The following is a 26,096-nucleotide window of genomic DNA, read 5'->3' as shown; positions in this document are numbered from 1 at the left end:
ACAGTCTCACTTTTTGAAATAAGTTACAAAAAAAATACTGTTTTTCACGATACTCTAATTTTTTTAGATGCGCCTGTAGGGTTGGAACACTACACATTTTATACAAGACACAGGCCACACGGATCTTGATATACTGACAAGCTATAGAGGAGAGCAAGGCAAGGTGTGACAAAGGGAATATCAAAAGGGCAATATCTTACTTTAAGGTTAGTCAGAATCAGAAGTAACAAAAACAAAAAAAATTCTCTAACAGTATATTGGTTTCAAACAGATAATTTTCAAAATTATTGCCGTGCTTTGTTTGTGATTTGAAATACAAACATGCTTCTGTATCAATTTTTCTTTAAAGTTATTATTCCTTTTTATGTATACCATGTTGTAATCAATGTAATATCCATACAAACTACACTCATTGGCATGGAATAGATTCAACAAGGGAATATTCGTCAGATTTTGGTCCATACTGACATGACAGCTCCTGCTCAGGGGCCTGTACCATGAAGCCGGATTAGCTGGCTAGCCAGGTAGATTTCAGTTTAGTTTGCACCAATTCTGGGTTGTAGGTACCATGAAAGTGGCTTGGCGTTTAGCTGCGTTCATTGCCATAGTAACTTACACTCCAATCAATCCATTCAGCCGATCTCCGGGTCTGGCAGTAGCACTTTTATCTTAGCTTAGCATAGATCATTGAATTGGATTAGACCATTTGCTTCTCGCTCAAAAATGACCAAAGATTTCGATAATTTTCCTATTTAAAGCTTGACTCTTCTGTAGTTACATCGTGTACTAAGACCGACAGAAAATGAAAAGTTGCGATTTTCTAGGCCGATATGGCTAGGAACTATACGCTCATTCTGGCGTAATAATCAAGGAACTTTGCTGCCGTACCATGGGTGCAGCAGGCGCAATGATATTACGCAGCGCCTGAAAGTAGTCCCTAGCTATATCAGAACTAGTTCCCTAGCTAGGGACTACTTTCAGGCACCTGAAATTCAGGAAATAAGTGAAATTGATTAATTTAAATTATTTTCAGCTGGTCATGATAATATTTCTGTATTTCCTTGTCAAACAGGCGAAATGTTCAATATTGGAGCCACTTGTTCACATTTTTTCTCTTTCTTTGAAAACAGACATTGTACCAGAGGATTTAAAAATAGCTAAAGTTATTCCTCTGTTTAAAGCAGATGATCCGCAATGTTTGAACAACTATAGACCTATATCTATTTTGCCATGTTTGTCAATTTTTTTTTCCAAAAATAGTATATACATTTTTTACTTGGACTCAAATTCTGTTCTTTATAAACATCAATATGGATTCCAAAAAAAAAAAAAAAAAAAAAAAAAAAAAAAACACTCTACTTATATGGCTTTGCTTCACCTGATTGACAAGGTTACCCTTGCACTGGAAAAATCACGAATTCGCTTATAGTATTTTTTTAGACTTGTCAAAAGCTTTTGATAGTTAATCATTACATTTTATTGGGAAAGTTGTATAAATATGGTTTTCATGATTTTACATATAAATGGTTGATGAATTATATTTTTAATAGAAGACAGTTTGTTTGTTATAAGGGTTGCTATTCTAGCAAAGCAAGTCTACTCTGTGGGGTTCCTCAGGGGTCCATACTTGGACCATTACTATTTCTTATTAATATAAATGACCTGTCGAATATTTCAAATATTCTTACTCCAGTAACGTTTGCTGACGATACAACCTTAGTTCTCTCTCACCCAAATTTTAATTTATTGATTAAGAATGCAAATGATGGTCTACTTGCTTATGCAATTTGGTTTAAACAAATGATCTTTAAAATGTAAAAAATAAGGAGGGTTAAGCATCTTGTTACAACAGATGCTTTGTTATAGTTTAATTTATCTGTATCTTTCATATTGTAATATTGTTTGGGCGAGTACTTCTCCTACTACTCTTCGAAAAAGTTTCGTTCTTCAGAAGCATTTTGTTAGGATTGCAACCCGATCAAACAAATATACTTCATCTGCTTCTTTATTTCATAAACTTCAGGTTCTTACCGTTTATGATATTAATACTTTTCAAATATGTGTTTTTATGTATAAGATATTTTCAAGTGAGGGTAACATTCCAGAGCCATTTATAATGTATTTTAAAGTAAATTCACAGGTTCATTGTTATTTAACTCGTCAATTTTCAAATTTTAATTTTCCTAAAGTTCTCACTTATAGAGGTCAATACTTGATAAGATTTAGGGGTATTAAATTATGGAATGATTTATCTCATCTAGCAAAAAAATGTTTTATAATAATTTATCTTGTGTCTTTTATGCATTTTATGTACCATAGATGGTTTGTTTTGAGTATATTATTTCTGTTTTTTCTTTTTTTCAACAAACTATGTTGTAATTAATTTGAATTTATATATTTGTTATTGTAATCTAGCTTTTCTTTTAGTTTCATGAGTTTATTTGTTTTTCAATGTTTAGGTGGAGGCTCTAAATAAGCCCTTTCGGTTTTCTGCCTCTCCCTGCACAGTATATGGATTGCATTTTTTTTTTTGTGTGTGTGTGTTTTTATTGTATTTATTTTACTCTAGTGCAAACTAAACTAAACCAGTTTGTGATGATTTGAACTTTGTGACAATCGTTTGTTATCCCTCTGGAAGTAGCCATCACAAGATGTGTACACTGTGGTCATAAAGGGATGGACATTTTCAGCAACAATATTTAGGTAGGTTGAGGCATTTAAACAATGTGCAATTGGTACTAAGAGGCCCAAAGTGTGCCAAACAAAAATCCCTCACACCATTACACCAGCCTGAACTGTTGCTACAAATGACTCATCAGATCAGACAACCTTTTACCGATCTTCTATTGTCCAATTTTGGTGAGCCTGTGGAAATTGTACCTTCAGTTTCCTGTTCTAAGCTGATAGAAGTGGCACCCGGTGTGGTTTCTGCTTTATCCCCATCTGCTTTAAGGTTCGACATATTGTGCATTAAGAGATGATCTTCTGTGTAACTCTGTTGTAACGAGTGGTTATTTAAATTACTGTTGCCTTTCTATGTGCTCAAACCAGTCTGGCCATCCTCCTCTGACATCTGGCGTCAAAAAGGCATTTTCACCTACAGAATTGTCACTCACTTAATATTTTTTTTCTTTTTTGGACCATTCTTTGTAAACCCTAGAGATGGTTGTGCATGAAAATCCTAGATCAACAGTTTTTGAAATACCCAGACCAGCTCATCTGGCACCAACAACCATGCCATGTTCAAAATCATTAAAATCACATTTCGTCCCCATTCTGTCCTTCAGTCTGACCATGTCTACATGCCTAAATTCACTGAGTTGCTGCAATTAACTCACTGATGTGACTCCTGTGCGGACAGAATCCGCGAGGCTAACAAAGAGACCCATTTGTGAAGCCCATCCAGCTGCAGAACAAATATCCTCAATGAGTATCCTGTTAGCCCATGCATATGATGAAGCGATCCCTCTTGTGGAGTGGGCACGCAGACCTATAGTCTTGTGAACAATAAGCCAGAGCTATCGCGTCCACAATCCAATGGGATAGTCTCTGCTTTGAAACAGGCAGCCCTTTATTGCGACCGCTAAAACAGATGAAGAGCTGCTCAGAAAGTCTTAGCTGTCTGGTGCACTCAACATAAACGCGCAGAGTGCGTACTGGGCAGTGAAGCTGCTTGGCCGGCTGCTGTATAGGCCTTTCCAGCTATGTTCGCCATCGTGCCTTATTGAGGTACACTACCGAGGACTTAACCTTGAGCAATTCTGTGTAGAGTTGGGTGGCCACTGCTTCCTCAACAGGGGAAAGATTTGAATGTCCCCATGCATTGGCGCCCTCGACCATGTTGAGGAGTGCTGGTCCAGAGATCCGAGCCGAATACGGTGCATGCCACATCTTCGATACCTCCGCATGTACTTCGGGAAAAAATGGGGCTGGTCTTTGAAAGCCCTCAGTACGACGGCGGTCAAGATGGAGGAACCACTCCACTGGAGCCCACTCCAGCTCGAGTTCCTCCACTGCCTTGGACATGAGATGGATGAATTCCTCGTCCGCATGGATGGCACGTGGGGGGTGCACTGACACGTGCTTACTAGGGCTGGGTATCGAGTTCGATACTTTTTAGGCACCGACCGAATTGCCTCGATACCACCGAGTATCGAAATACGTCTTGTCGTTCAGTACCAAATTTCGATACCTAAGGGGTTAATCTCATCACCGTCAGTGAGCCAATAATCCTGCAGCACTAGGTGTGTTTGAGTAGAAGCGGCGCGGCGCTGATAGATCAGTGTTTGACATCCGCGAGAGCGTTATGAAAGCGCACGGAGCAGTCTGCTCTCTATATCGCGCGGTTTGTTTACTACACACAGACTGAAGCTCGCGTGACGCTCGCGCCTCGCTGTGATTTCAGCGTCTGCCGCCGAACTAAATGAGGACATAAACACATGAACAACATCTCCAGAACTGCTGTGAGAGTCAATTAATGAGCATTTTACCGTTTGATTCGAATAAAACTAACGTCATATCATATACACACAGAACTGTAAAGGTATTCCCGGAAACCCGTCAAAATAAAAGTTCGGTTTCACTTGGAAGACACTGCGGCAGAAATACTGTATTATTGTTCAGCGGACAGTACATACTGCTACTACTAGGCTACTATTAAAATTAAAACTTTATTATTATTTTTTTTTAGAAATCATCACACAACAGTTATTCAATTTTTTTTATTTTAATAGTAAACCCCCTTTGTTTGCCAAAATAAATAAACTTTGATTTTCAATAATTTAAAGAAATTAAATTAATGTTTATGTCTTCATTTGAAAACCAGATACAGAACACAGAATTTCTGAGGAAAAATAAAACCTTTCATTAGGCTATTTTAAGAATAAATTTAAATAAACTAAGTTGTTTTTATGCATTCAAATAATTAGACATACTACACCAGAATTTAATAACAATAAAACATATGGTGAAAGAAAATAAAACACCCACTTATGAAAGTGGATGAAGATTTGAAATTTCTTGAAGTCTTTAACAACCTAGAAGTGATGATGAATGAACACACACTAATGTAAACGTAGCCTAACAGATGTGTAAACTGAAAACAATTTGAACTTTATTAAAATTATTTATTTATTGTGTTGGATATATTTTGTTCCTTTGTGCAGTGGCTCAGGAGATGAGGCTTTGAGTCTGTATAAATATCAACATTAAAAAATATTTTTTTGAGATAATGTAATCTTATTAAAACTGATTTCATAAAACTGGTATCGAAAAAAGTATCGTTCAGGAACCGGTATCGAACTCAAGGTATCGGTACCGGTATCGAAAATTTTTGAACGATACCCAGCCCTAGTGCTTACCAGCAGACCTGCCGTTTTCCACCTCAGGGCAACACGACTTCGTCTTCCGCGGCTCAGCATAGCTGGCAGAGGGAGACTGCTGCGAGCTGAGAACGGGCTGCACATGGATTGCGTTAAGTCTAGACTAGTGCGCGTGTGTACAGTGTGTTCTTTCACTGCACTGTCACTACATTTAGAATGAACACAAAATTAAAAACATGGGAGCAGAAAATGTATATAGGCTATTTTGTACCACTTCATATAGCCTGATTAATCAATTTCACACGAATAATAATGAAAAATAACACTCCGAAAATTACCATGATTACAAATGTGATAATTTTTTACAACAGTTCAACAAACAAGAGGTTAATTAAGAGACTTACGTTTTAGACACATTTCCTGTTTTTGCTTTATTTCGACAACAAAAATCACTACAAACGGTCACAGCAATGTTTTGCATCTCTGAGCAACACGAGGGCGTTTCATTCCTGCATGAATCAACCGTTTGAATGATTTGGTTCAATGACTCACTTATTAACAGTGATTGGTGCCACCTGCTGGCGATTTTAATTTCACATTCAAAGTATCTTTTATTATTTAAATAATTTCAAATATCGGTATTTAACGTTTTGTGTTTAACAGATCAATACATGATTTATGCATTTGTAATTGCAGGTTAAATGCATTCATGTCTTGCATTAAACAGTGTGCAAATGCCACTTCAGATGCACCTTCTGTGTTTTCTCTGCTTTGCAAAGATGAATTTTGTTGATACTGATTTCATTTGCTTGGTAACAGCCCAAAAGTCTTATTATTCTAATTCACTGATTAAAAGTAAGAATGTGACTCAAAAGATAAATGGACACTTTTAGAAAAAATGGCTTTATAAAAGGTAAAAATGCCCATAAAATGTAAAAAATCAGTGTAAAATTATTGGAAAAGATTTTCTATCAGTGTGAACTGACCACCACACAGAATAATGAAGGAGTCAGATCTCCACGACAGTCCTTAAGGTACCGGCACAATAACATAGCAAAATATAGTCTAATTATCGTTATCGATAAAATCCCAGAAAATATAGAGATATTATTTTTCGTCAATATCGCACACCCCTAGCTGCTCGATGAGCAAGATGGCTATCTGCGTCCGGAGAGCCTTGAGGCTCATCTCCACACAATGAGGGCAGTTGGACTCTATGACTGCGGCCTCCGCGTGGGCAGACAGATCTTCAGTTCTTCAGGCAGAAGACGCACGAGTCATGTCCGTCTTGGAGCTCGATGGCTCCCTCGCAGACTCCACAAGTTTTGATGGACATCGTTGTTCTCACTGGAACGCTCAAAGGGGAAAAGTAATACACTTATTCTGTAAAAAAATTCCACTTATTCGGCGATGAATCCACGGCGAGAAGCTTCTAACGCATTGTATGAAGGAGAAAAATTCTGAGGAAATGGCGCCAAGCAACGAGTTATATAGGGGGTGGTGTCACTCCCAAATGTGCACGCATGAACGCCATGGCTATTGCAACACAATAGAGTTATTCAATAAGGCTTCAGTATTTCAGGAGAAAGGTGTTTCCCCAAAGTGTCAGCTTCTGACGTGATGTCCGGAGAACGAAATTGATAGGGAACAACTTTGTAGTTCAAACGAGGCGTTCTTGAAAAGGGATTTTTTTAAAACGAAATATCTCACTTTGGAGTGGACTTTGAGATTTGTAACTTTGTAGATATTTTTATGTCCAAACATACACACTAGACACTGACTAAAATTCAAAAAGTGAAAAAGCACAATAGGACCCCATTAACAAGCAGTTGAATAGGTGTACCTAAGTGTCTGGTGAGTGTACCACATATTAAATGTTATTTTAAAGGGTTAGTTAATCCAAAACTTCATCATTTACTCATCCTTGTGTCATTCCAAACCTGTATGACTATTTTAATCTTTTACACAGAAGAAATAAAATCATGCTAGTGTAACAGACGTAGGCAAGTAAGTGCTGGTGCGTGTAAACCTCACTCCCCTGATCTCAAAAAGAGGCGCTCTGGCGACTGACGCTAGAGGCCGTGACCTTTAGCCTCCTCGTTAGAGCACCCGCCTCCCGCGCCGGACACCGCGGTTCGAATCCCGCTCGGAGCGGGTGGAGTAGAACAGGTTACATTGGTTAGGAACAATATTTTGATAAAATGTCTCCGTTTTTGTACATATAATGGCTGTAAATTGTAACCAAACTCTTTGAAGATGAGTAAATGACAATTTTTATTTTTGGGTGAACTCTCCCTTTAATACTATACTATATGTCATGATGAAGTATGAATATACAGAATAATACAAAATACCCTGAAGGCTAATACCTCATATCATAATGTCTATATGAGCACTACATTACATCTCAACATGCACATATGCTAGCTGCTAGGCCCATGGCTCTGGCAGTCAGTGTTATTTTTCATGAACTCAGTAACAAGTAAAAAGGAAAAAACTTGGATGATGCCATACACATTTTAGGGTCTGTTAGGTAAGCTTTGCAGTTCAGATGTTGGTGAGACCTTAGATTAATAAAAGGTCAGTTTAATAGTTACATTATTGACTTTTAATTACGTTTGACTACAGCCTAAACAGTGTCTCCTACATGATCATCTTCAAATTGGTAAAGCATTTTGGAATTGCAGCATGATATAATAAAAGTTTTTCTAGTACCTAATATCACACACACACACACACACACACTGGTTTCCATGTTTTATGGGGATATAGACATAACGGTTTTATACTGTACAAACTATATTTTCTATTTCACTTAACCCTACCCCTAAACCTGCCCCTCACATAAAACGTTTTTCATTTTTGTAGATTTAAAAAAAAAAAAAAAAAAGTTATGTATGATTTATAAGTTGTTTTCCTCATGGGGACCAAAAAAATTTTCCCACAAGGTCAACACACACACACACACACACGAACACACATTTTCAATCAGGAACACGAATGCTCAGCATCAGCAGGATCAATACAGTGGGTCACAAGTAAAGAGGAGAACAGAGAAAGAGAGAATTAATTAGATACAGAGACTATAGTAAAGTGTGATACAGCAGGTTGTCATGATGATGTTGGTTTGTGAGATATAAACTCGCAACTGTGACTTCTCAAAATTGCAATTTTAGATCTCGCAATTCTAACTTTATAAACACACAATTGCAATTCTGTCTTTTTCACCTCAGAATCGGACTCACAATTCTAAAAAAAAAAAAAAAAAAAAAAAAAAAAGTCAGAATTGTGAGATATAAACGAGTTTATATCAAAATTCAGAGAAAAATGGAGTAAAAATTGTGAATTTGTATTACACAATCTGACTTTATATCTCACAATTCTAAAAAAAAAAAAAAAAAAAATCCGAACCGCGAGATATAAACTCACAATTCCAAGAAAACAGTCAGAATTGTGAGTTAAAAAGTCGCAATTAGCTTTTTTATATTTTTTATTCAGTCCTGAAACGGGCATCCATATAGTGACATATGGATTTTGAACCTGTTTTTGACTATGTGCAGATGCATATTGGCTGTGCAACAACAACAGACAAAAACAGATGGCACATAAAATACATAAACTGGAAAATCCACTTCACATTCACATTTTTTTCAACATCAAAGCAACTGACAGCATTTAGACAGCTGTTTTTAAGTAGCTTTTGAAGAAGTCATTAGTCTTTTTCCTCCTTGCCTTTTGCATGTTTACAGTAAAAGACATATTTCAGTACATACATGTGTTCAGTAAAGACATATTTGTTTAGGGCGTTTCATGACTTCTGAAGATCAGATGTTGCAGTGCAAATGTGTGTTTTTCTTACCACATCCACCAGCTGCGAGATCTTCAGACCGAAGCGAACGGTAATCGTGTCGTTGGCGTGAAGGATAGGTCTCACCCACTTTTGATAGCCCCGAAAAAGATTCCTCAACAATGTGTCCTCCATCTCAGCTAGTGAGACAAACTCTTCAGGAGCTAGAGAGAGAGGGTGGATTAATTTTAGAACAATAAAAAGGAACTAAAATGACATAACAGCCTCGGGTGGCATGTGGTGATAAGGTAAAGCATAATCTAAAGCTTCCATGCTGATTACCAGTATTGTATAGGCCTATACATACACATATCCGTCTGGTTATGTAGGAAGTATGTCTATGTTGGATTTGCCATCTAGAGAAATCACACATTAAATTCAGAAACACTCTCCCACGAGTGTTAGATGAGCACAGAGTCATGAAGTGACAGCTGGCCCATGTTCCTCAGAGCTCCTTCTGCTGACGCAACCATTGCCATGACATGATGACCTCAGACAAGCGCACTACACAGCATCAGGAGAACAAGATGAGCCCACGACTACACACACATACACACTCTCTCTCACACACACACACACACTGACTGAACTATGGAACACCAAATGTATTAAAAAATAAATATTTAGCTATTATTATAAATAGATGTCTTTAAAAATCTGAAGTATTAATTAAATTTAATTAATTTAATTAAATGAAATAATAAACAGTAAAATGCTAAATCATTTTAAAATTTAACATTTAAAGAGTTAGGTCACTTAAAATTAAAAATTGGTCATCATTTATAAATACTATTCCAAAGCCAAAGAGATTTGTATAGATTGCTCCCCTCAGTATGCATTTTTATAAATGTTTTTAAGTGAATAAAAATCTAAATAAAAATCTAAATCTGTTCATCATTTAAAGTGATCATGTTTTTAGGTACTTTTTGGAGCTTAAAAATATTGATTACATACAGTGTCCTCCAAAAGTATTGGAACAGTAAAGTCAAAATTGCTCTGTTGGCTGTGGAGTCAAGACATTTACAAATATGATTAAAAGATGAATATGAGACAAAACTACAGAATTGTAACAAGGAGGCAGTGTCTTTAAGATTCATGTGCAGTTTTATTATCACACAAGAATGGTCATACAAGCTTAAGTCAATCACAGGCGTCAGGTACCACGTAGGCAGGGCAGAATCATAAACAGAGTTCGGGCTAGAGGTCTGGGCAGGCGGCAGACAGATAACAAAACAGATCAGCAAGGCAGGCAGAGTCAGATTAGGCAGGCAGAGTTCTTTCATAAATGGGTAAACAGTCCAGGTCGGCAACAGGAAATCAAACACAGGATAAATGCTCAGAAATGTCTGCATGGCAAGAACAAGACTTCGCAAAGAGAGCAAGGGTGGAGCAGATTAAATAGACCAGTCAATGGGGAACACCTGTGCAGGTAATCAGTCTCAGGTACGGGGTGTGATGGGAAATGAAGTCCGAATGACAGAGTTAATACTCAGGTGAGGGTTCCCTCTGGTGGTGATCAAGAATGTCACGTTTTATTATTGGGTGATTCAACACATAGATGTTTTATCAGCAAAGAAGTTCAGCACTTTTAGAGTTTCATCCCTCTATCTGATGTGAGCATAAGTATTGGAACAGTTGCCTCACAGGTCTTTCTAAGTGATCAGCTGTATCCTGTTGCATTAATTCTTCAGATATTAAAAGCAGGGAATGTGTCGTATCAGTTATATCCATTACTTCTGCATTCTGAATCCTGCAATCGATGATGACACACACAAACCAGGATGAAGATGAGGGAGCTGACTTTGAGAGAAAAGCAAGCAATTTGGATGCCAAAAGAAAAGAGGAAGTCAATTAGAGCTCTAGTAAAAACAAAGGACATGGAGAAAAAAAAGAGTTTGGAAACCACCAGCAACCAACAACTACCTGATCGGCTGAGAAAACAACAGTAGTTGATGACAGACAAATCATAAAAGCTGTGAAAATTAACCTTAAAAGAAGTGTCTGTAAAATCACCAACAACTTCCAGAAAACTGGGGTGATGCTCTGACAACCTACTGTCCTCAGGAGACTTTGACAGAATTACAGATGCTACACAGCAAGATGCAAACCTCTGACCAGCTCAAAAATAGAAAGGCAAGATTAGAGTTTGCAAAAAAGCACAGAGGTTAGCCAGAAAAGTTTTGGAACTGTGTTTATGGACCGATGAGAGAAAGATGAACCTTTATCTAAGTGATGGGAAAGCAAAAATGTGGAGAAAAAAAGGGAACTGTAAATGATACCAAGCATACAGCCTCATCTGTAAAGCATGGTGGAGGTGGTGTCGTGGCATGGGCATGCATGGCTGTCTCTGGAACAGGCCCTCTCAAATTTACTGATGACAATGTATGATGACAGTAGCAGAATGAATTTAGAAGGGTACAAAACCATCTTGCTTACCAATATTCAAGAAAATACCACCAGATTCATTGGGAAGTGCTTTATATTGCATCAGGACAATGACCCAAAACACCCTGCCAGTTCAGTCAAGGAATGTATAAGGGTAAAGAAATGGAAAGTCTTAGACCGCCCAAGTCAATCTCCAGATTTAAATCCGATTGAACATGAATTTCACCAGCTGGAGAGGAGAGTAAAGGCAGAAACAGTAGCTTTTAATATTTTAGATCTGCCTTATGCTCACATCAATGAGTGGGATGGACTCTAAAAGTGCTGTTCTTTTTATTTGGTAAATAATAAAATGAGACATTCTGTAGTTTTGTCTCATATTCATCTTTTAATCATATTTGCAAATGTCTTGACTCCACAGCCAACAGAGCAATTTTGTCTTTACTTATGAAGGGCACTGTACTTTCTATTTATATAAAAATATGTGAGAATTTAAAAAAACAAAACTAATATTAAAATCTGTGTTTCAAAGATAAAGGAAAGGTAATTTATTTAGGCACAATGAGAGGAAATAATGACAATTTTAATTTCAGTGTTAACTACCCCTGTAAATAGCATTTTCATAAAGCATTTACAAGCCGCTGATCTTTATCTTTTGTCAGTATATTTACCTGCAAAAGCTTTTCTTTATTCTTTCTTTAAAATGAACAACACTCCACTTTCCCCCAAAAATGGTACATGCTACGCATGTAAGTAAATAAATATGTCTGCACTATTTCAGACATGGATATGTAACAACAGATAAAATGGGCATTTCCAAAAATAGTTTGTTTTCATGGTTATGTATTTCTGACTGGTTGAGATAAAACTTGTAATTCTCAGCATGATTGTTATATTCAGAGTACTTCCAGAACATTCATGCATGCACTCGCTGGGAGTTCTTGATTCCATTATGCAGTATAATTCATAATTCTATTTTAGGTAATTATAACTAAGATGGTCCCAGTCCTGTATATTCCAGACATGCTAAAATATACAATATTGCAACAGTTAATGTATATTTAATAGCATGTATATAATGTAATTTTATATAATTTTACATTTTGTAATATAAATTTAATATAATGTACATCTACATGACAAGGATTATATGATCTATTGGAAGGGTAACACGGAATTCATTTTCTTAATAAAATAACATTTCACAGGCCTGTTTATTATGCAGAAAAACACACGAGGGGCCCGTTTCAGAAAAGAGGTTAAGTGAAAACTCTGAGTATGTTAACCCTGAAATCAGGGAAACTCTGGGTTTTCCGTTTCAAAATGGGAGGTTTGTCAAACCCGGGAAAGCAGGGTAAGTCAAGCCCGTTTCTGGAAGAGAGGTAACTTATACTCAGAGTCAGTTACCGTGGTAACTTACTCTGTGAACCTAACCTGGTCGGGAGCAGGTTTTCTTTGGTAAACCCAGAGTTTATTTCGGTCTCCTCCCCCTTTTTAAAGTGTAAGCGATGTTTTAATACCTCATTCATTCATTCACGCCGCAAAATTTGGAAAATAAAATAATATTTTATTTTATAGGAAGGGCGGGAGAGAAAAAAAAATAACCCCCAGACTATGCTCCTTTGAGAGTACAGTATGAGAACAGGAAAAACACCCCAGCAACAAAAGCACAATCAATACAGCATAGACACACGACTTTGTAACGGGGGAGGTAATCCAGATCCAGCAAGCAGCCATCCGGTCCTGCAGCCATTCTCGGCGCTGGTCACAGACCTGCTTGTCAGACTGGCGGTACAAAGCGGCGAAGGCGATGGATCGGGAGGTGAATGCATATCTGTATATATGTGCGTATGTGTCTGTGTATGTATGTAGTTTGTGCATTTGTATGCCTGGAGAGCCGCCACGCTGGCATTCAAATCAAGTTGTCTCAGTCCGCAGATTGTGATAGCGACACAGCAAGTTGCCATGGAGACAGCCTTGATCAGGACCCAGACAGAGTCAACAATCGGCAGGTGTCTGTGGAAGGGGCGAGGAATGCAAGAGCGTCTCACTGCAGTGCTCTTCCCGGGGTTGTTTTTCCCAACAGCGGCCTTGGCTGAGGCCAGTGCTGGTGTAGGGGAGTCGAAAGAAGATAAGATTGCGATTGTTTGGTCTTGGGGCGAGTAGCCGCATTCCAATTTTCACGGCTACTCTCTTTGCCCATTCTGGTCTCCAAATCCATCAATTTTCCTTTGCAAAGCCGTGAGCTTCTCCTTGATGGTATCCATATTGCGGTTGCTGACCGCTCTGCCCACTGCTTCAGTCATGACGGGCAGCCTTGTGAGGCTTTAGACAGCTGTTCCCGTTTCCTGAATTCGTCGGTAACCCAGGGAAAAGCCTAATCCAATCAGCAGAAGACCTGTTATCTTGGTTCCGAATAGGTAGATATCTTCAATGTCCTCCACGGAAAGAACCGCCAGACACACGACCCGCCACCTCTCACGCGTCCATCGTGTAGCCAGCTGTGAACGTTCTGGCAAGGCAGTCAGGTTCCCCCAAACCCAAGCTTTCGTCGAGAAGATGGTGTCAATTGCGTTGAGAGACCAGTTGATCAAATCCATGATTTTTCCAGTTTGGGGAGCAGTGCAGAGAGAGTCTCTCCAGTATTAGACAATAGACGAGACGAGAGAGCAAAGCAGGGAAGGTAAGGGGGAGGAGAGGGAGAGAAAAATGCGTCAGCCTTCGTTGAGAGCCAAAGTAGAAGCCCTTGCAAGTTTATAAATGCATCAGTTTAAAAATGTAGGTAGGTTCCATTATATACAAATTAAGGGTGTGCATTTGGGGGTTGGGGTTATCCATAAATGTCCTCTGTAAGGTACCCTCCATCATTAATGACATAGAAATCTGTGCTCCACCACATTAATGACATTTTTACAGGATGTTACACCTATCGTTGCTGAACGACCAGCATCACTTCCTTTCTCATCACAGTCGGTCAGGCCCTGGCAAAAGGTTTCTCAGCCTATCTTCAGCAGGGCTGTGGGTCTTACAACAGCAAGTATATGAAATGACATCATAAATAAAGACGCAGGGCAGGCCATCTCGCCTGGGTTTACGATTCAACCAACCAGGGAGTGGACAAGGACGTGTAAATCAAAAGACAAGAAGGGGGAGGGAGTGTGAAAACAGAGTGTATTTGTATATGCATTCTGAAGTGTGTACAAGCCAATTTCAAGGTAAAAACTGTTTAATGTTTTGTGAGAAAAGTTGATGGTTCTTTTTTCATTGTGTTAATGAGTTCTTTTTCTCCTCAATAGAAGTTAGATTTCGGTCAATTGCATCAGGACGTTCAAAGCCACTTTAATGTACTCAAGCATGCTGCAATTCATAGGACATCCCTACACAAAGAGTAAAAAACAGACTCGCTATGAATAACCCTCTTGATCCAAGGACATCTGCATTCATCTGTTGCTACAGTGAAAATAATGTTATTTCCTTCTTACAATATCAAATAAAAAAATCATGAAAACCTTGGCGTTATTTGCATATAGATGGACAAAGTTCACAGACATGACCTCATTAGTCACTGGCCACAAATGTGACCAAATGTCCTCTTGTCTTCCCCGACAGCAAAACATCTGGTCTGGTCTTTTAAGGGTAAAAGGTAGTTTAGGGTAAATTTTAGGGCTGAATCAAAAGCCAAGAGTCAAATAAGCATATTCATGGCGATTCATTCAATATCATTACAGATATGCTTTCAGTCAAATTATCCTGCTTTGACGTTTTTGGAACCCTTTTGTATAGATGCAGCAGGAATGGACATAACCAGCCATATCACAATTAAAAATGACTTGAAACAAGTTATTTTAGGAATTGTTGTATAAAAATAACAGCACACTCACAATCAAGTTGTTAAGCTATACTGAATATCAGCATGGAATATTATTCAGCATATGGCCATGCTGATATTCAAGATTGCAAATATAATAGTGGCTATATAGGCCTTATGGTACAGATATAAAAGAGAATATAAAATTTCCTTTACATTTCCTTTACAACAGAACTGCAATTCGGTAAATCTATGAATGCCAAGTTTGACAGCAATTTCCCCTTGATTAAACAATTTCACTCATTCCAATGAACAGAGAGAGGAAGAGAAAATATGTCAAGTATTTGACTCCAGTGTTGCTGACAGACAAGATAAATGAAAATCCAGTCCAGCAGCTCAATTTTTGGATTAAAGCTGCAGATGAAGGCTTTACATTGATAGATAAGAACCCCCATATCTTCACTTTTACACTCTGCCAAACCCAAACAAAACACATTTTCTTGCATTAGTGCTTCAGTGTGATACTATTAACACATCAAAGTTTTGGTGTTGTTAATTTTTTTGTTTGTTTTTTTTTTTTGTTACAAAGCTGGGTGGAAAACCAGTAAAAGTCTATGGTTCAATTATGGGATGTATGACTGAACAGGTCACACAAAACATTAACACTCAGAGACCCAGCTGAGGGCGCTAGAAGTCAAGCAATAAGCGTAAATTAAACACGAGACGAATTTCTTTAGCATCATTCATTTGTTCAAAGCACAAGATAAAACGTCTGATAATGCTTGAATGCACTTGGCTTCATTTTGAACATTTACGAATTCGTCTAAAATAACATTTTAGGTCACATATAGGCTATAGGAGACGAAATCACTTGCATCATTTTAATAACTGGCTATGTAATAAGTAAAACTGAGCAATGATATATGCAACCACACACGGAGAAATGCAAGAAAACTCTTAAAGATGATCAGTTTCAAGTGCAGCAGGTTACTCACCCTCAATCGTTGCATAGGCTACTGCCATTACGAGCATAAGACCGGAGATTTGTAACTTCATGCTGTCTTTCCCGGCTCCAGTTCCTTCATTCAATTAAATTATTTCATGCTGTTTGAACAGTGAGTCTCTGTCATCGATAAAAGGGGGTATTCTCTTTTTTTATTCATACGGCCGGACACCGAGCCGTTTCGTAAAACGATCAGATGTACTGCAACCTGCTGTGTGATAAAGCTATAAATTAATCATGAACGGAGTGGGGTTTTCAGGCTGCTCCGTCCGAGTCGAACACAAGAGGAAGATGCTTTCGCTCCCCCTCGTGATGTTGAGAAAGACGCCATTCATTCGCCGAGCAGCTGCAGTGAAGCAGAGAGAAAAAAAATGAGCGCTCGAGAACGTAAGGGGAGGGGATAAACAAACCAACGTCTTCAAGACGAAAATATACCTTATTTGAAGACTGGCGTGGTTTTGCTTCAGGAGTTTACAAGTGACGTCAAGTGGCGGCTTGACACACACAACTGTATAGCGTGAAAGGGTGATCAAAACTGTCCCTAAAAGAGAAGTAGCCTAATTTTAGCCTATTAATATTCCCAAAAATTAGGCCAAGGAATATGAAAAAAAATTGCTACCATGAAATAGGCTGCAAATTAAAATAAAAATCAGAAGGCTATTAATAAAATTCAGTTTTATTAATATTAAAGAAGTCATCCAAGAACTTCATATATTTTTTTCTTCAATCAAACAGAAATTAAGATTTTTTTTTAGGAAAACATTCCAGAAATTGTTCTCCATATTGTGGACTTCAATGGGAGCCAACAGGTTGATGGCCCAAATTGCTGTTTCAATGCAGATGATAATATTTTGGTTAAAAAGTATACGCATTTATTTTTTTTGAGAAAATAACTGATAATTTCACTAAATAAGTGTCATGGTGCACACACGAAGAGGATACAGGAACACGGAGATGAGGAGTAAACTCAAATCAAAAGTCTTTTAATGGACAGGACAGGACAGGACAGGACAGGACAGGACAGGACAGGACAGGACAGGACAGGACAGGACAGGACAGGACAGGACAGGACCACCGGGAGTAATGAGTAGACCAGACGAAAAGGAACTGAACAGGCAGGTACTAAATACACAGGATAATTAACACACACACAGCTGAACAGAATGAACTAATAATGATACTTAACAAGGACAGGAAACAAGCCAAATATGGAAACATGAGGCGGGAACACATGACAGGACTGACAATAAGACCCTTATTCCTTGTCTGCAATCGTGTTGAGCCCTTTTCTATAATTTATATTTTATAGACTTTTTATTGTGCCCCTCTCATTGTGGTGCCATCAACTCTGTACTAAGCTGCCTTGAGCTGTGTCCTAATATCTTTTGTAGTATAGTAACTGTAGTATAGGGTATTATACTATTTAACTCACCATGTTGTCAGTAAACTCAGTTCATTACAGTAAATTATTATTTATTCAGTTTGCAGAAAGGGAGTATGTCTGAATAATAACACCTGACTAAAATAGCAAAAGGAAATGACAAAAAAATTACAGTAATTCTTTAAGAATAATTCTTTATTTTATATTCTGCCATCAAGTTTAGATTTTCCCTCATAATGCGATTAAGGCAGTACTTGACGCTAATGCAAACAGAATACTGTGATTATGTTAATGTGATCATGCTCATAATTAGAAAAACCCTACCCATATTAAAATATGCAGACAAAGTGTTCATGTGCTGCTGCAGATGGAAGGCGCGAGATGTTCATCCACAGCTTTGAAAATATGCTAGGATAGAAAAAAAATGTAAAGCTCTTCTTTCATTCACTGATTTTTAGGAGTGCTTACCACTCCTAACTTTAGAAACGGGGCCCAGTCAGGATTTGTATTATCATTAACATGGTCTGCCTGAAAAATAAATCTAAGACACGGCCAAACACTTACTGTAATATGCGTGTAATGAAATAAGCGATTAGCCTGCCAGCTGGTCAAAGATATGAAAACAAGATAGCATGCTAACACTAGGCACCCCAACTGGTTAATAAAACAATCAAGGTATAGAATGATCATGATACTGAATAAAAATTCACAGTCAGTAAACATACACAAGAGAAAATATTTTTTCCAAAGGTAAAATAGGCAACTGTACTATACTGTAGAATGCTATAATCTATACATGAAGAAAGACAAACTATGAAAGCTTATTTCAGCCACGAAATAAAAAATTCAAAAGATAAATGTAACTCTTAATCTCACAATTCTGATCTTTTTCTCGCAACTCAGAATTCCAAGATATAACACTTATATAATTCTTCTCAGAACTCTGTTTAAATCTCAGAATGCAACGTTTTATCTTACAATTCTTAATTTTTTCTTACAATTCTGAGGAAAAACCCCCTCAGAAATGTGTATTTTGAGATAAAACGTTGCTATTATCTTTTTTATTTTTCCTTTTGTTGCTATTATCTTTTTTCATCCTGTGGTGGAAATGGGCTTCCATAACAAACACAGGGCAACATGAAAGAAAGAAAGTAAAGGAGAGTGAGATTGCAAGAAAGAAGAGAGGCCAAAGAGACATGTGTTTAAAAAAGCATGCTGGGTAAATCTCCCATAACTAATTAAGACTCTCCGCAAAACAGATCAACAGAGACCAGCAGGGGTACTGTTACTCACTTACACCTTTATACACCATGTATGTGTGTGTGTGTGTGCATGTGTGTGTGAGAGCGAGCACGTTTGCATGTGTTTCCCTGCTGGGCCACGAGGGAGTACTAATACTAATGGGCAATGGCAAACCAAAACACGCATCAGCATCAATCCACTAAGAAAAGGAGGTTCTGAATTTTGATGTGTGAAATGTGAGTCTAATTAAGCATGAAAAGCTCATCAAACAGCAAGAGAATCCAGCACCTGATCTCTCCAACACACTCTGCCAAGCTCATCTTCATGCTCGCAGACAGAACAATGCACAGCAGAAGTTGAGCTACTCCCATTCATCTATAAATCTGTTATTTCTTTGTTTAACCAGAACAGGTATCATTTATCCTGTCAAAACACACTGAACTTTACTAAATAACAAAAGAGAGAGGGAGGGTGCTTTGTTTGTGCCCAGCTTCAGTCTTAAAATATTTATGCAACACAAAAAACTGTTGCTTTCACCTACAGAGAATGAATAAGGCAGAAAGATTGGCCAGAGCTCTAGCTGAGACAGCACTTAACAGTTCATTTCTTCCGGTCAGTGCTGACCATTTCCAACCCCATTTTATTCTTCTGTGGAAAACAAAAGAAGAAACATTGATGAATGCACTGATGAATAAATATTATTAATGGGCGCTAGAGCATGACAGCTTCAAAAAAGAATGTAAAAGCATAATAAAAATATCATTAAAGTGGTCCATATGGCCTAATATGCTATATTCCAATTGTTCTTTATACCTATGTTTTATTGCACCTATGTGACAAACAGACTGATATTTAAGTCATTATTCACTCATAATGTTCACCTCTATAGTTTATGAAAAGTCTGTAAAACTAGGGCACAAGGTACAGTGTTAATATGAAGGAATTTTGTATTTTAGGGTTAAAGGAAATGCCTGTAAACTTAACAGATAATGTCCTGGCAGAAAATGACCAGTAACCTTTCCATTTTTATACTGATTTTATTTATTTATTTAAATGTGGTAGACTGTTAACTGGAGATGGAGTCAGTGGGATAAACTTGAGAATAGAGTCGATATAATATCAATCTGATTTGTGAACAAATAATTCAGTGATAGGATTCAGTGACAAATCTGAAATAACTACTTTGCTCAAGAACTTTGTAATGAATGTGCCATAGAGAGCTTGGGTGGATATCAAGATTTTTAGTAAATGATGAATTTCAGTCTGTTTTTAACCTAAAACTATATCTTCAGAAGAACACTTGGAATACAGCACACAAGTTGTTTGCACCAGTTTTATAATACATATGAATCACATTTGAAGCTTGAAAGCTCAGTCATTGGAATTAGATTCTTCAAAATGTCTCCTTATGTGTTTCACAGAAGAAAGTCATGCTATTTTGAAACAACATAACATTCGATAAATTTTGACAGATTATTCACGTTTGGGTGAATTATCACTTAAACTCTCTATTATTACATATGATTAGTTTCTTCACTGTTTTTCTAAACCTAATGATGCTTTCTCAAAAAAAAAAGAGGGAAAGAGAGACAATATTGATGCGAGAATTTAACGCACAGCTCACCATATTCCCTAATTTCTGCACAGTTAATTAAACATATAATTATCAATGCTGCAGTCGATTGTCATAAATTTGGCCTGCAGGACAGCAGACAGTTGTCTTCACCACAGTCCATCCTCGCATGAGATTATACAACAAGATTAAATGAGAAAGAGAGAGACCAACAAAGCAAGAGCAGCAGAAATACATGTATACACACCAACACATTTATGAAATGTCTGTTTAAATTGTCGATAAGAACTCAAGTGGCTAATGATAGAGGGAAGTTTATGAGAGATGGGGGTCAGGAGAACTGATGCGAGAACGCCTGTCATAAAGCATTAGATTTCACAGAGTGAGTGTGTGCATATACATATGCTGCAGTGACCAGATGCAGCAAGTGGGTCTGGAAAAAGTGACACACAAGGGTGAAGGTTTGTGTTGTGAATATATGAATGTGTCATACAGAGTGCAGGCAGCGTTAAAGGCATAGTTCACCCAAAAATGAAAATTCTGTCATCATTTTTGTCCATTCAATAGAACAGGCCAGTGCAAGCCGGAAGTTATTTCAAAGGCTTTCTGGTGTCTGAAAGTGAGTTTTCATCTAAAAATTGTTTAAAATGTCTTAAATGTTGAGGTTACCTGACATGAAAACATTAGAAATTAGCAGCATGCTCTTTGGGCGTAGAAACAAGGCTAATAAAAGTCAGTGTTTTGGACCCCATGGACAAAGTTTTCATTTTGGGGTGAACTAGTCCTTTAACATCAGTAGCATTGGTCTTGATGCAGTCCTACTTTTTATAAACATGTACTAAAACACAAAGCATTTTAACATTTAAACCCCTGAGAAGTTTATTCTTTGAGAACGAATGTTTTAAATACCAAGAGCATTGGGCAGAATTTAAGTTTGTGTGTTTTCTGTTCATACAGCTGGTGCTTTACTGCTTAGCCAGCTGTGATTGTGCTCATATAAAGGCAGGTGGAAAGGAGAGAAAGGCCTCCAAGGAGACCTGGGCACAGTGTGTGTGTGTACTGGAGGATGAAGGGATGTGGATTCTGGCAAGGGATACATTAACTCTAGTGGGTATCATGCTGGTGTTTCTAGACGGTTCTATCCAATCTAAGAAACAATGTAAGTCTTTTAGATTGGTACTGTATCTTAAGCTGAAGTTTTGCGGTCTTCATTGGAAACATTATTCATGCTCTTTGGCACAATATCAACTGGAGATGATTCATAAACATAGAATTCAATCTAAAAGGTCACACAGCTGAGCTTTGATTGGAGGTTATGTAAGTAAAATCCTTTATGTAAGAGTTAGTGATTGTTGTAAGCTTACTTTTATCAAATTCTTTGACAAATGCTGGGAGGATGAGAAAGCAAGAACATCTTATGTGGGGTTAAGGGCAAAATTTAAGTACTGGATGCAATATGAGACTGCAGCTTAGGAGAACAAAATGGATGCAACGTTTAGACAAGATTTGGAAATCATCCATAGAAAAGTTGGACATTTGGACACCATCCATAGGACGTAATCATTAGACCTTTGGCAATGCCTGACAATGTTTTTTTTTTTCTTCTTTCTTTTATTTTTACCAGACACATGGTCAAAAGAATTAGATTAAGAGAATATTTTCATATATAAAAATGTAGTGAATGTTAAGCAGTCTAAAGTGAATCCTGCTCTGTCCCATTTGAGTTTTTACTTATTTATTCATGAGAACATTATTTTTTTATAAATGTCAAATTTGTAAGACATTATTGTAAATATTTACACCTATCACAATAAATTGCTTGTGAGTGAATGACACATCTTTTTAGCCAAGCATTCAGATAATGTATCTCATAACTTTGTACTTCAACTAAATCTGATCAAATACAAATTAGCATTCTTTTGCTTGGGTTGAACACATCATCTTTGCTTGGTTGGAACAGCATCTACACTAATTTCGTCTCTATTTGCTTCTCTGTTTCTGCCATGGGACTTGCATCCTGAGGCAACTAGGAATTACACAAGCTTCAGTCTGGATCCAACCCTTACGAAGATCTGAGATGACCGAACTCCTAAAAAGAGATGATGCCAACCCCCCAGAAGACCTCAGATGATGCTTACCCTGGAACAACATATAAAACTACCAAATTTTGCTTAAACGCAACGTTTAATCACAATCGCAAAGTTTAATCGCAACATATAATCATTGCAGTTATAGTGTTCACCGTCTGTTTGATTACATGTAATTTGCAGCTAACTTCATGATTTTTACTGTACATTTTTGGCATAGTCACCACTAATATCCTACTCCTAAATGTAATGTAGAAACTTTAAATTTTCTGTAAAGCTGCTTTGCAATGATTTGTATCATGAAAAGTGCAATACAAATAAAATTGAATTGAATTGAGCCCTCTGGTGGACTGGCCATCCATCCAGGTTGCTGGAATAGACTCCAACATCCCTGCAAACATAGCAAATTTAAGTTAGTAGCAGGTTCTGCTGAAGTTCTGATTGAGCATCAAAATGGGAAATGATGGTGATATAAGTGACTTTAGAATGGTTGTTGGGGGCAGAAGGGTTGGGGGTATTCCAGAAAGCAGGTTGTGTGACATACCCATGTTTAAGGGTAAGTAAGCTGATAATCTCAGCTTTCGGTTCCAAAAACAGAGGTAACGTTCAGGTTAGCCATAGCAACTTCTTCTCTGAACATAACCTGTTCCGAAGCAGGTTAGGTTAGGTGGCGATATGCACTAAGTATGTAAATGGCCACTGAACAAAAGAATAAGAAAGAATCAGTATGGCGCAATTTTTAATAGCATCCGTTTCCATAGTAACTCGTCGATTCGTCGCTCTGTTGATAATGTCTTGTGCATTAACCCTGAAAATATTCTGAGCTGACGGAAATTACTCCCGGATGCATTTTTGGAACCAGCATACCTCAAGTAAGCAAGGTTTAGGTTAATCAACCGAGAGTTCAGGGTATATGTTCAGGGTACTGACTGGTCCAGCCTAAAATACATTTTTTTATGCCATTTTGGCATAAGTAACATTTGTTACGTTATTAATGCCACGGGACAACGACTTGCTTCAACTTCTGATGATTTATTATGTATATATCGGGCATAACATCACAACATTTATGGGACACTTCATGTCAGATTCTGCTGATGATTTGAAATACGTTATTTAAATTAGTGTGGCAAGCAGTTTTTCAGATTTCAGGATTTCTCCATTCTCCAAGTAAATAGGACTTGGTTTTAGATTCCCGAAATATCTGCCTGCAGGCGTTGCAAATAGCATTGATGAGTGAACAAACTTTTCTTGATAGGGGCTTTGCCCAAATGTCTTTACACTGAAATTCCTGATACTTTTTATTCCAATTCAGCATAGTAACAGAATAGCAGTCTTTACTCACATTCCTTAATCACAAACATTTGTCCTCACAACAACATCTCTCCCCTAATGATGTGTATACCAGCACTAGTTTCAATCCTTCCTCACCAGCAACTAAACAGTTACATAAAATGACTAAAGCAATTCACAAACAATAAAAATCCAATCAATTCCCAGTGGACAAAATCAAGTCCCACCCTACTTTGTTTCTCATTCAAGAAGCCATTTTACTCTGAAATATGTCACAAGAAAAGGGAAGAAAATATATCTGTTTCATGCTAATTAATTTTTAAATATTATTTTTTTTTCAGTCTTTCTAATAGGAAGATTTAAAATGACATATTACAAAAACAATAAAAGCTTTACATACAGTTACATAAATCCTGACAAAGAACAAAGGAAACATTAGTGGTTATTATTTTGCAACATGGAAGTAAGCTATTTTCTTTGAATATGCAAGACAGTCCATTTTATTAGCCACTATAATTAGAAGAATAACAAAGTATAAATGGTCAAACTATTTGCATTACAAACCAGTGTGTTTATAATTACAATAATAAATTAAAATAATACCATAACAAATACCAGTTTGCAAGTTACAAATGGCTGCAATCACACTTACATTAAAAAGAAGATGAATAACAAGGGTAAAGTAAGAGAGGAGAAAACAATGAAGATGTGGCACAGGATACAGGAAGGCACAAAAGAACACTACAAACTAAAAGTCTCAAATACAAAACCAAGCAAAAAAGAGCACATCCCAAGCAACCTGTGGGGCTGGGCAGTGTCAGGATGAATTCATTGGAAATTAAATTATAGAAACATCACAGGCCCTGCTGCGGGACATGGCCAATTGAATTCAAATTCCATTCATGAATTGAAAGGTAGCCAATTCTTACTTTTTGTGGTAGGCCCAGTAAGTTTCTAAAACAATTACATTTTAGAATTTGCACATAATTTGTTTCAATAAAGCAATTAGTGAATGATTAGTAGCTTTTAAGCAGTGTCAGTAATTCTATAAACTGGTGCTAGGACAAATGTTGTTAGTTCTCTCCATCATTACATCCTTTAGCTTTAGAATGTTACTGTACTGCATTGTACATCACTTTAGACAACATGGGGTGACAATGACCAGCATGAACAAACATAAATAAGTAAACAAGCAGAATGCGCATTTCTCAAACACATACAGTCTGTGGAGAGACATGTAATCTGCACTGCGTGATGAGACAATTTTCTGCTCCAGTTGCTGCAAAGGCACAGAGCACAGCGGTGTGGCAGCATTAAAGACACACACTCTGCTCCCGCCACACAACGACTAGTGTCTCGTATGCAGGATGCTCACGTATGGCCTCTTACCAGCTCACACTGATGTCAGTGCAAGATGTTCACACTCAAACTGCTTTAGTAATGGACTGTATAAGAATATGGAAGAATTTATGATGAAACCTTTTAACATTTGTGAACTGTAAGGCACCAGCCTTACAGTTTATTTATCATTATTGTTAATCCACTCAGGATATTTAGTGATGTAACAATGATTATTCATGGGATAAGTACAGTATGTCCTGATGCAGAACAACAGGATTATGTAAGCAATGTTTAAAGGTCAGTGAATGAGCTAACACTGTTTCTACTTATTTTTATTGAAAGTGTCGTAGACTTTAAAACTTTTAAATTGAAGCTTAAATACAGGTAGATATATAATAATAAAGTTGCAATTGTGAGATATGAAGTCACACTGTAAAATATACATGAGAACAGAGACAAGGATAAGTGGATAGTATATCTGCTGGTGCATCTCAAAAAATTTGAATATCGTGAAAAAGTTATTTTTTTGTAACTTATTTCAAAAAGTGAAACTTTCATATATTCTAGATTCATTAGCTATATATAAAGTAAAATATTTCAAACGTTTTTGATGATTTTTGATGATTAGAGCTTACAGCTCATGAAAGCCAAAAATCCAATATCTCAAAATATTATAATATTGCCTAAGATCAATAAAAAAGAATTTGCAAAACAGAAAAGTTCAAGTTGTTTAAAGTATGTTCATTAACGCACTCAATACTTGGTCAGGGCTCCTTTAGCACAAACTCCAGCATCAGTGAGGAATAGCATGGAAGCGA

At 37.3% G+C, this 26,096-nt stretch overlaps 1 protein-coding gene across 1 annotated transcript in view; it reads right to left on the bottom strand.

The window, feature by feature from the left end:
* The window catches only part of LOC306872627 (neuronal acetylcholine receptor subunit non-alpha-3-like), a 35,542-nt gene extending 18,804 nt beyond the window's left edge, over positions 1-16,738 (bottom strand). The window contains exons 1-2 of the mRNA XM_079421272.1: positions 16,354-16,738; positions 9,181-9,332 (exon numbers count right to left, since the gene is read on the bottom strand). Of these exons, the coding sequence (XP_079277398.1) occupies positions 9,181-9,332; positions 16,354-16,414 (213 nt within the window). The 5' untranslated portion in view covers positions 16,415-16,738. The remainder of the gene's footprint in view (positions 1-9,180; positions 9,333-16,353) is intronic.
* Positions 16,739-26,096: the final 9,358 nt, after the last annotated feature.

Source organism: Barbus barbus (assembly GCF_936440315.1).
Source record: "Barbus barbus genome assembly, chromosome: 7".
Lineage (NCBI taxonomy): Eukaryota > Metazoa > Chordata > Actinopteri > Cypriniformes > Cyprinidae > Barbus > Barbus barbus.
The sequence above is the reverse complement of the archived record's forward strand: the minus strand, read 5'-3'. Positions and strand labels throughout refer to the sequence as shown.